Genomic DNA, 12,535 nt, shown 5'->3' with positions numbered 1-12,535 from the left:
CATATGAACACAGGCACCATACACTTGTATTTCCTTATCACAGTCTGGCCCGTCCTCAAGTGGCTCTGCTGAGACCTTTTTCTATGTGTTCACTTAAATAAAGGCTTCTTGGTTATTTTGTGCTCAATGCATATGTACCACACACATATGTAAATAAACAAATCAAATGTCTGGTATGGGCCTGGCACAGCGGACAGTATCTGTGTGGGGGGGTTGGATGACTTTGCTTTTCTCTGAGGACAATGCCTCCTAAGGGAATAACACAATGGACTCCATTCACAGCCTCACCAACAACATCATGACATTTTGTTCCTGTGATTGGACATCATGCATCCGCCCAAATACCACAGTGGGATCTCCACACAGTTCCTCTTGGTGGTGGAGTAAAAGCACAGCTGCCGTGGCTGCGTGTCTACATCACTATCAAACCTCACATAAAGAAAACAATTTACTGTTGTATAATTAGTACCTGTATGTTTCTTACCAGACCATCTGGCTCAGTACTAGATTGAAAGTCTGGTGAGAAACGGTTGGTGAGATATTGAAAGATCCTCAGGCATATTTAGACAACTTAAGATGTTGCTGCACATCAAATCTCTACAAATTATACTTAATTTATACTCAAGATAAACACGTTTCAAGGGAGATTTTTCATGTTTGCTCGCTAACTCAAACAGGAGGGAACAAACTTTTTCTTCATATTTTTTCATATTTCTTAATATTTTTTCACATTTTTAAATCGTATACATATATATATATCATATATGTATATGATATATATATATATATATTATATCCATAACTTATGGAAAGATCATTAATCAAAACCCCTTGAACAGTAGCCTACGTGCTAATTAGATGTCAAAGCTTTCATACGTATCTACTTGTGCTCTCGTGTGTGCAACAAAACCTTTGATGCGTGCCTTATGTTATATGGTATTTTTAGAGAGAAAGTGCACGTGATGCAAACTATATTAATAACACATTCGCCTGCATCCACTCGACCTGATGTCATGTCACACCTTCCGTATGCAGTTAGATATTAAATACATTCAAGGCTGTAGGGATGAACCCTCCCAAAAGTCACAGACTTGCACTTCAAAATAGTACTCCGCCTTTAGTCGACATTACAGGCAATGTGTAGTCATGGTTTTCCTCTCTGTATTTATGTAATAAAGTCAATCAATCAATGCTGCAGTTAAAATATTTGTCTGTCTTTTGTGGTTCACCAGGTTTGCCAGGGTTTTCCAGCATGTTTGGGAAGAAGAAGAAACGGCTGGAGATCTCAGCTCCGTCAAACTTTGAGCACCGGGTCCACACGGGCTTCGACCCGCGGGAGCAGAAGTTCACCGGGCTGCCGCAGCAATGGCAGAGCCTCCTGGCGGACACTGCCAACCGCCCCAAGCCCATGGTGGACCCCTCCTACATCACCCCCATCCAGCTGGCGCCAATGAAGGTAGAGTGTGAATGGACAGAGGGCGTCAAGCCCGAGCACTGGGGACAAATCGGTATCATTTTCTGTGACTGTTGTTCTTCATCCTCCTGTTTCTCCCCCACTCTCCCTGCTCTATCTGTCTATAGGAACTTTACATTCCTTTTTCCTCCCACCTCTGTTCCTTTTACTTTTCTATCTTGCTATGTTTCACTTCACTGTCGCTGTACCTTCACCGCTCCTTCCTCCACTTTCTATACTTTGTTGTCTTTCTTCTGAGGAAAATTTAGACCGTTCTCCAGTGCCATCTGGCCACTTCACACTATTCAAATTGCCCTAGTATTTGAAATTGTAGTCATAGCATTTACAATATATTGCTTTAAACCTGCATTAAGCAATTTTATGATGTTGAAGTAACATTGAAAACTAGTATTAACTAGTATTAAAGCCAGACCATATAACTTGTAACAGAAGAAAATATCACAGCCTTCCTTTTACAAATTTAATGTTGAATTCAGAAGCAATAAAATAAACTGTTGCTCAATTCGGTGCTTTCAGGGGCGGAGCTGCTGCAGTTTAGCTCGGTCTGATACTCTGACCAGTAGCCTTTTGTGGCTTATGTTGGCTTCAGTGGCTTTATTACAAAACCAAAACAAGAAGTAGCAAACGTTATATATATCCACATTTTAACAGTCAACTGAAACTGTTGCCTCTAGCGAGACTTAATTGCAATTCCTCTACAGCATTATACTATTATAACCATCGAGAGGTGAAGTCCCTCCCCTTCCAGTGTCCCCCATGGACCTTATTTTGTAAATTAATGGTGTGTTTTATCCTGTGACTCTTTTTATGAGCGGGGAAGTGAAATAAGCGACACCAGTTGTTTGTGTGAGTACACAAAACACACAGGCATCGTAGCTTCAGAGAGAGAGATGTCATATACGCGTCTTTTGGGTGTTAAGTCATCCTAATAACGTATTTTCATAGTCTTATACTTCAATAGCTTCATGACAAAATGAGTCTTTCTTGATGTGCAAAATTGTATTTTAAATTAACAAACGTGTGTAATTCATGACACAATTCAAACAGGATAAAATAATGATTTGTCTCTCGCCGTGTACATATTTCTTTCCGAAATAAGGTCAGATGGCGGCTTTACCTTCTCCATCGAAGAAAGACAAAAAGCCGCACAAAATGCTACAAAAATAGAGACTTGCATAATTTTTTGAGGTGTTAAAATCAAACCATAGCCCAGAGAATATGACCTACTGTAGAGATTTATGACGTTTACGTTTGCTAACATATTAGCCATAAACTCTTGATAAACCCGTTGGCTTTCTGCCCCCTGCTGGTCAACAATTGCTCAATGCAGCTTTAAAGACAAACACCTCGTTTGTCTTCCATTAGATGATGATGTCACAATCTCAGAAACCCTCGTGCAAACCTTCTTACCTCCCCATGTGACTGTGATTGCGTGTCTCCCCTTGTCTCTGAACCTTCTGAGTGTCTCCTCTGATGTGTTGTTGTTCATTGGTTCTTCTTAACATATCACATCGATTTGATCAACTGATTATAGTCATCCACACACCAAACTGTTTGATAAAATAACAGTATTTCTCTGCACCTTTCTCTGGGTTGTAGCAGAACATGTGATTTGTTTCGAGGCTCTTCTCTTGCACACTGGAGGTATTGGAGGTTGTATTAGGCCTCATGGGTGTTCACAGAGGCACTGCTTAAGATGTGGTGTTTTATATCTTCCATTGTGCTGTCTTTGGTCCCATCATACTGCATGTGTGAACCACTGCCCTTCAGCTTTGAGAACCAGGAGCCTCTCCTGTGTGTGTTACAACACCTGCTTACACCATTTTTGTCGGCCTTGGTTAATTCTTAAAGAACACTTGCCTCATAAACACGCCACTTTTTAACTTGATGTTGAAAGTTGACATTAAAACACTGCAGCATAAATCTAAAACAGTAAGACTAAAAGCACCATTGTGGGCATTAATCATCAAGTGAACTTGTATATTAGTCCCCGAGGAACCACTTACAGTAGAAATACACGATCAGACATCCACATAAGTCCTGTAAGAGAGAACAGCAATATGCCACAGGAGATATCTCTGAAGAGGGGGAAACAAGAAAATAATTCTCTTGCTCTCTTCACAGATATCTCCCAAGAAAGTCCAGTCTTCCGAAACGCCGTTGCCCAAAGTATGACTTCCTCTTCCCTTCTGTTTTTAACCCCCCCCCCCCCCCCTTCCTTTTTTTCAATCTTTTCTTCTGTTGGTCGCTCTCACACAGCCACAACTCCGTTGTTTTCCACATCTCTCCTCCGCTGCCTGCTGCCATGCATTCAGGTGGAGGTGGTGTGTCAGCAGGAGCAGGGAGAAACGCTGAGAATGACTCCACACATGACATAACTACATCGCTCTGCCAAGTCTTTTCTTAGGCCTCATCTCCACTCTCCTTTTGTCTCATTTCGCATGAGCCTCCCCAGAAATGACAAGATTAACTGCAGCGGCATGTTCCCTTGGTTCTCCTCTCTTTTGCTATGGAGCGCCTTTGATAATGATGATGATAATCATGATGATGATGGTGATGATGATGGGTGCTGAGATGTGAAGTGCATGTTGCCATGACAGCTGATTCTGCTCTGCTGTAGGCCACTCTGTGGAATTTAGGTCAGAAAGGGTCCGCATGTGTTAGAAGAAGCCCTGCTGATCCACCTCTTGATCCGACCCAAACCAGACCAGTCTCCTATCCTCCTCTCTCCTGTCCTGTCCTGTCCTCTTCTCTCCTCTCTCCTGTCCCGTCCTGTCCTTTCCTGTCCTCTCCTCTCTCCTCCTCTCTCCTGTCCTCTCCTCTCCTCTCTCATCCTCTCCTCTCCTCCTCTCTCCCACCCTGTCCTCTCCTCCTGACTCCTTTCCTCTCCTTTCCTCTCCTCCCCTCCCCTCCTCTCTCCTTTCCTATCCTCTCCTGTCCTCTCCTCCCCTCCTCTCTCCTTTCCTCTCCTGTCCTCTCTTCCCCTCCTCTCTTCTCCTCTCTCCTTTCCTGTCCTGTCCTTCTCTCCTCTCCTCTTTTCTCCTCCTCTCTCCTGTCCTGTCCTCTCCTCCTTTCTCCTCTCCTCTCCCCCTTTATCCTGTCCTGTATTGTCCTGTCCTGTCATGGCCTCTCCTCCTCTCTCCTAGCCTGTTCTCACTCTTCTCCTCCTCTCCTCCTCTTTCCTATCTCCTCTCCTGTCCTCTCAATCATGATCACTCAAATATATCAAACATGATGTAGTTTCTCTCTGAGTTGTAAAAACAGGATTTGGTCTGGATGCTTTGCAAGCTCTAAACCTTTTCTTCCAAATAAAAATAAGTTTTTATAAACGTACGTACATCTTAAATCTTTGTACGCAAAACAATATTGTCTCAGCACAACAGTCACTCAAAACAAGTTTTTAAGGTAAAATTCATATTTTTTTCTCCCGCTGTTTTGGCTGTTTGTCAACGCCCAAGAAAGTTACAAGATACTTTGCCATCAGTCTTTGGTTTGTTATTTTCCTCAATATCAAAGTTGTTGCTACAGAAAACTTTTCACAGATTGCCAAATGTCAGGATACTTTAAAGAGGAAAAAAGAACTGATGAAACCCAATAACTGGACACAAAAGTCTTCATGTGTAAATTAAACAGGTGTTTGAGACTGTGGTTACTACTTGGATACAGGGGTGGGAATCACAAACATAAGATCTCTGAACTAGATTAAAATCACTGTATTTATACTGTATCACAGTATTTAGTTGCTTCTCATGTGTGTGTGTGTGTGTGTGAAACCCTGACTCCCAAGGTGGGCTGGGTTATTTCTAGTGTCTCATCGATGGCCTGATATCCTTCCCCCCTGGTTGCCCTGACACTTGATTGACATGAGGCTTCCTCTGCTTGGCAGACTCCTCCAGCTCTGTCGTGTGTGTGTGTTTGTTTGTGTGTGTGTGTGTGTGTCTGTGCACACGCCAGGTGAGCATGGATGAAGCGGCCTCCAGTCTGGCAGACCTCCAGTGCTTTCCTCGCCAAACAGCACAGAGGGACAGAATACAGTAAAAGGTCAACATGGCGTGTGTGCATGTTTGTCTCTCTCTGCGTGCGTGAACATGTATTCTCCGAGTGTGTGTATGCGTGTGTGTGTGTGCGGTTTAGAGAGGCTGGCGTGGTCCTGATGCTGAAATAACTACTACCCCTGCCCTCTGGCTTGTGCGCTCATCGTTTATTCACAAGGCTTGTAGCCTCGTTGTCAGACTGCTCATCTCAGCTGAGCATTAGTGTTGCTTAAAGCCTTGGCTCTCATCTCCTTTCTCTCCCCTCCTTCCTCCTCCACCAGCCCTCAGCACGCATGCTAATCCAAAAGTATAGGCTAACAGCATTTCCATGTTTAAAACACTGTGCTCGTAAAGCTTCTGCAGTCTGACTACCTCCGTGGGAAACGTCTTCATTTCGATGTTGCACTTCTTGTTTTGACGTTGACGTTCATGGTTGATGTGTGTGTGTGTGTGTGTGTGTATGTGGGCGGGCTGTCGTGTGACGCAAGGTTACATGTGTGTTAATGTGATGCATTCATTAGCGCCGGCAGGGGCAGAGCCGTGGCTATTATTAATGGCAGTCTCATGTTGCACCTTGACTTTGACACCCTCAAATTGCCGACTCCCATGGAGCCGAGGAGGTGATTTACCGCGATGGTGTGTGTATGTGTGTGTGTGTGTTTGTTAATGGGTATGTGTAAGTACAGTGTGTCTTGGCATGCATGTGTGTGTTTTTCTGCAGGTGTGTGCTTAGGCCTGCTAATGCTAATCTCCTTGTTTTCCTCTGAGCCAGTTCTTGTAAGTGAGAAACAGAGCGACCTGTGTAGAAAAAGGTGACACATGCAAAAGCAAAGACGTTTAGTGGGAGCAGGTTCTTCTCTCGGTGGTTTGTTGCCTCACTTCACAGGATACCACTTATTGTGTCATTAGCATTCAGATGTGGGGCTTTTGTAAGGTGCAGAGAAACTTACGAGATCCAAAAACTAAGAAGATTTATTCCCTAAATAACAAATACTGCAGTCAATTAGCAGTGTTTGGAGAACGGGTTAGAGCCGTAATAACCTGACAATAACTGTGACAAAATAAGGTGCTCAAGAAAGCAGCAGCACGCCGTGCCTGCAGTGAATTAATAACATCGTTGTTATAATGGGATTCTGTTAAACACTAGCAGTAAAGTTTATATCCTTTACACAAGGTCAGGGCAACGGTAGACTTGGCCAACTCACACAGAAAGACAGTAATATACTGAGTGAAGAAGTTGTAGCCAATGAAGTTATAGTCCACCTGAACACATGTATATTGGTGTCAGTGTGCTGCCAAATGAGTAAAAAAATAAAAAGAGAAATGCTCATTTACCGTATCGCGTGTTTCATTCGAAGGCAATTTAAATTCTTTGTCTTGATCCCAGGGTTATCAAACAGCCCCCGAGACATGGACGTAGACATCAGCATCAGTAAGCCAGTTAGAGAGAGAAACATAATTTATAAGGATTTAAAGACGGACCCATCATGAGAGCAACTCAAAGTTTATTCTTCTTAATCCCACAGTAGCTGTAGGAGAGAGATGAACCTCGAGGTAACACAGGAATAATTTATGCTCATCGTGTTTTAAAGGTGGATATTCATCTCTAATACCTCCCTCAAATATCATATTCCTCTCCTGGATGAAGATCAAATCTTTTTTTCTAAAACTATAATGAACATCATTTTCATCTTGAATTATATGCCGTTTGACGCTTACAGTAGGGCTGTGTAATAATATCAATTCCAGCCTGGCGGCATGTGGGTGGGAAGTTAATGTGATAGTAGTGTAATGGCCTCGAGTTGATCCGCAGGTTTCCCTCAAGCGAATCAGATAAGAGCAGTGAGGAATGGAGACATTCGAAGGCAGCTGTGACAAAATCACATGTGAGAATAACAGTATAGACAGAAAGGATACCGGCAAATTAAAGCTGCCTTTAGATAATATCTTTAAAGTAACATCCAGGTTTCTGATTCTCAGCATGGACTGTATATGTGGACGTAGTCGTCATGATGTCACCCGTTGGTTGGTTTACTGCAGTTTTGAAGCCTCGAGTTCTGCATTTTGGCCGTCGCCATCTTGGTTTCTTTTTGGCCGTCGCCAAACTAGAATTATTTTTGTCGCCAGAGGAGTCGCCCCCTGCTGTTTAAGGTACTTCAGCATTGGCTTCACTTTTCAGAACCGGAGGGGAAGGTGGCATAAAGGATGATGTTGCCTGTGCTCGGGGATAAATCAGAGTTTTGAGTCAGGAGGGTGTTGTTTGCTGCTGCAGGCGCTGCAGGAAGGGGACCATGTGGCGAGTGAGAGTACGGCGTGCATGGTGTGAACTACGCATGTACTTGTTGAGGACCATGCATATGAATCAGAAATGTGCATGATGATACTTTCTGTAATAAAAAGGTACAAATCCTCCCCTGGATGGACACATATAGACACATAAATGTGTGATTGAGCGGTGCATTCCAGGAGTTATTACACAATGAAGATGTGCTTCTTCCCTCCAGCCTGCCTTCTCTTCTCCTGTTTGTGATTTCTTGCATTTCCCCAAATGGCTGCTGACAACCTCCAGAGTACATGCCTAAACTTCTTGCATTCAGCTGCGGGTTACATGTACTGTAGGTAGTGTAGGTGGAGAGCGCTCGCTGATATTTTGGGTAGCTGAACATCTCTGCGCTGTCAAGCCCACTATAGCTGCACTGAAAATATCTCATCCTTACATCACACTGGAGGAAGAAATAATTCAACAAAATGCGCCCAGAATGGTGAGGAACACTGCCAGCAGGCCCGGCTGTTATTTATAAATGTGTCGCGTTGATTTAGGGTTTAGGGTTGATTTGTTCATGTTCTGTTTTCTGTGAAGAACAGTACATGGTTGCAGATTTACACTTTTTATGTTGCGGCTTTGGGGAAAATAACAGTTATGCTGTCAGATATCATGAAATACAGTCTTTTTTTTTAACTGTAATTATCCACAAATGTCATATTTAAGTGACTTAAATGACACTAAATCCTCATATTTTCACATTGGACATTTAGTCCAAGTCAGACAAAGCTGTCCCAGTGTTTGTGACAGCAAGACAAAGGACTCAACTTGCCCAGTATAAGGCACGTGACAATGAGCATGACACGCAGGGTGATAACTGGTACTTTAAATGTCAGTGGTAGCAGAGCACCTTCCCCCCCCCCCCCCCCACCAGCTCTTTGGCAGGTGACAGAGGTGGAAACTCGATCACTGGGTCTCTCGAAAGAGTTGCTTCCAGTCCAGGCCGGGGCTGGATGCAGCTGCTACCGGGCAGGGGGACTTATTATGGCGGGGGGGCGAGGAACAACGGAGATCGGGGCCGGAGCGAGCAGGAGGGAGACAGGGATGCTGAGGCCGGAGCGGAGGCAGCTGGTGGGAGCGGTGAAGCCGGAGGAGGCGGTGGTGTTTAAAACCCAGGCACAGACGATTCGTAATCAGTCACAGGTGGGGCGCTCGACTGTTTTCTGCTGCTGTTGAGCCAAGACTGCATGCTGGTATGCTGGCTATGCAGATTTGTGTGCGCTACAGGTCTCCTCTCTCACTGCCAACACTTAGTATACAACATATTAGACCAAACAGTGACGGTGCAGGTATGCAGCTGTTCCATTCAGCATTTATTCTACTCGTTTTGTGCCGACTTTAACAGAGACGCTGCGTTCAAAAAGGTCACATATTTGACTGCTTTTCTATTTCTGGTGCATTCTTAACACTGAAGTGTGACACACCGAGAGTTATAGCCGTTCAGAGTGCGGGTTGTTTTCTCATGTTTCTGCAGAGGGCAGGTTTGCGCTCTGAGCACTGCATGGCATGAGTTATTTTGGTAGCTTTGCTGGGTTTGCTGTATGTGTACATATGGAAACGCAGTCTAGAGAGATAGCGTTTCTGATTGAACAGGGTCACCCAGTCTTTGCTTCAGGGGCAGGAACGCAAACTCGTGTCTTGATTGACGAGATAGAAGTGGGCTATTACGGTTCTTACATGTGCAAGCAGGGAGCTGCTAATTTGAGTAGGATTCTTAATGCAGTGTGTATTAGTGTTATTGGGTGAGCTCCAAGGCACGATGAGTGTCCAGACTGAGAATGAACGAGGTCTAGACAAGTGCTTGGATGTGGAGCAAGTCCAGAATCTCTAAGATGTCCCCTCGTTACATGTTGTTGTAACCCAAACTTCTGTCAGATTTGATTTGTTTTTATTTGAAAGAACATGAGATGAGACAGTTGAGTGGCTCCTCCATCACTGTATAGATACAGACGCACACATACATACAGTGTGTCTTCATGCACAATGACTGCGGCATTTATTCGACTTCTTAAAAGACAGAAAAGAAAGTCGGACACTTTGATCGATACGCGTCTAATTTCAAGTTTGATTTGAACTTGACTCGGTACGTATTACACTCGCTCTTACATTGATTTTGGGATTAAATTGCTCAAAGCAGAAATAGACTTGAAGGAAAATAACTCCTGATTGATGCGTGTCCGCGCAGGCGCGCACCCTCGTGCACCCTCGTGCACCCTCGTGCACCCTCGTGCACGCAAAAGCAGATAGAGAGAGCATCTGTCTTTCTTGGCAGCGAGCTGAAGTGGATGGCATCGATTTAGACCTCTCTCATTCCTTCCTCCACTCTGCTCCTCCTCCCTTGCGTTCTCACTTTGTCTCCTCTCGCGGCTGCCATTCACAGTCACACTCTGCAAATCACCTCTCGCGGAGGCTTTTCGGAGCCGCAGTCGGCGGGGGAATTTTGGCCCTCAGCAACGTGCGTTTGCCAGGGCAGCTCAAAATGTCCTGGCTAACAACCATCCTTCAGTGTCTGAATGTGGGTTTTCTTGTTTCTTTTGGAAGAACATTTAGGCTGTGAATTTTAAATAGGGAAGGATTGTTGCAGTAAAAACTTTGATTTGAGATGACTGCCGTGTCATACTTTAACAGAGTTTGTAATCGATTGGAAGTGCTTGATCTTCTTGAACACATTAAGACTTTGTGTCCTGTGGAGTTAGAATAAATATGGAAATTCTTCATGAGGAGTAACCCCTTGAGATGTACCATCTCGTTTTCAAGGGGGGTCCTCAACAACAATTACACAATACAAGCACAATAAGACAACACATTTAAAAATAGAAAAGCATTACTGCATTAAATCTTCTTCTTTTTCTTAATAACAGTAGTTAGGATATTTGCATCCTATTAAAGTGAACCACTGCATTTAAAAACCAGCATCATCGCTGTTGACATAAGCCAGTGAGTCTTTTCTTTGTTTCTCATTCAGATGGTAGTTTCCACTTGGTGTGATTTAATGACTGGACCTGCAGTATCCTCGTGTGGCCAAATAGAAAACTACAACTCACAGTTTAGAGTTTTTCAAATCATATGCCCAATCTAAATTTTCTCCACACTTATGGACTCCCTGCAAAGTCTGTGAGGGTCTAGTTTCTGTCAAACTGTCATATTGCCGAGTGTTTGAGGGGTCTCTCGCAGACATTTTGAGCCCTTTATGAACACTTTCTGTGAGTCCGCATTTCTGCAGGCTTTGCCTGAAGGAATTACCCATAATTCATAGCTAAAGACGTGGTTTTCCAGGGGGAAGTGCAAATGTAAACAAAGACTATATTACACAGCTTTATTCATCAAACATTTAATTTGAAGCTGTTTTAAGGCAAGAGCCTGGAACACTTAAAATCAGGGAGTCAAAAATATAAATAAATACCCACAATTGTACAAAACATGTTATGACGTTGTCAAGTGCTGTCATTCGTAGCATTTCAAGTCCTCTCAGCCGCTCGCACTCAACCATTTAACAGGTGACGTCAGTTAAGTCACTGAGCGTTCAGGGTTTAAGGCCCAGGGATCGGGAAAGAATATTGAACGACAATTTAGATCCATCTATCAGCATTTCAGGCCAGATTAGTGAGCATCGTTTTTATTATTTCATAAGCTTCAGCTGGGCTGAATCTCTTTTTATGGACTGGTTACCAGACCAGGAAACTCCTGAAGAAAACTATTTCCATACACTCGTATACGTGCATGTCGTTACAAAAAATACTATTTAATGAACATAACAGTTCAATTATTTTTTTCATATTTTTGAATGTATCACATGGATTGAACACTGTATACTGTAAAATGCCAAACGACAGCAGTGGGATAGAAGTGAGAGGAGAAAAGACAACATGAGAGCGGTCTGATGGTAAAAGGAGTAGAAAGTGAGCGTTGACTGAGATGTGATGTAGAGGCCTATAACTGGCTGACGGGCCTCAGATTAATGAGTGCCGCCGTGTAATTAATCTAAAGTGGGCAGCTGTCTGTTTATCTGTCTCGAGACTTGACAAGAAGATAACTGAGGGACACCTAATTGATCCCCTCCTCTTCGCCTTGTTGCTCTCCGTCTCCTCTCTCCTTTAGATCAGAAAGTTTCCTTGACGGTGACAGACTCACTTGGAAACTCACGTGATTGATCACACTGGCAAAGACACACTACTGCAGTTTGTTTATTCTACTTATTATATTTCCTAGCAATTTCTGCTGGCTATGTTTTTGAATCAACATAAATCTGTCAGCGCTTAGAGGGATGGGAAAAAAAATGGAAGGGTGTCCAGGCTTTACTGCGCTAATATGCCTAAGGTCGGGGACTTGGTCCGATTGTATGTTTGTATTTCATTATGCTTCCGCCACTAATCCATTTTGCTGGAAATCATCCCTCGTTCCACGCGTCGCACCCTGTGTGACTCATGGATCCCGGAGCTTGTAGCTGAGGCTCTACCCAGCGGAGGTCAAAGGTGACTGGGTCACACTGGTCTGAGCTGCCGGCTCGGGAGCTGTGGGGGTCGGAGGCATCTCGCCGTTTCTCCCAGTGAAGGGGCTCCACAGTCTGCCTTCAGCGACATGTTGGCACACAAGCACACGATACATTTACCGATGCTGAGCACACTGATGCATTAATCATTGAACACCACCAGAGGCTTCTACTATTTCTTTGTGTGCTAACGTGTACTAAAAAGTGGAGTCCTT

General features: G+C 43.9%; 1 protein-coding gene across 1 annotated transcript in view; it reads left to right on the top strand.

Moving 5' to 3' along the window:
- Positions 1 to 1,252: 1,252 nt before the first annotated feature.
- The window catches only part of pak5 (p21 protein (Cdc42/Rac)-activated kinase 5), a 30,590-nt gene continuing 19,307 nt past the window's right edge, over positions 1,253 to 12,535 (top strand). Inside the window, exon 1 of the mRNA XM_076084194.1 lies at positions 1,253 to 1,456. Coding sequence (XP_075940309.1) covers positions 1,253 to 1,456 — 204 coding nt within the window. The remainder of the gene's footprint in view (positions 1,457 to 12,535) is intronic.

The sequence above is a fragment of the Anarhichas minor genome, unplaced genomic scaffold (genome assembly GCF_050575085.1).
Source record: "Anarhichas minor isolate MPS153535 unplaced genomic scaffold, ASM5057508v1 ptg000136l, whole genome shotgun sequence".
NCBI classification, from domain to species: domain Eukaryota; kingdom Metazoa; phylum Chordata; class Actinopteri; order Perciformes; family Anarhichadidae; genus Anarhichas; species Anarhichas minor.
This window is presented reverse-complemented; position numbering and strand designations above follow the sequence as displayed.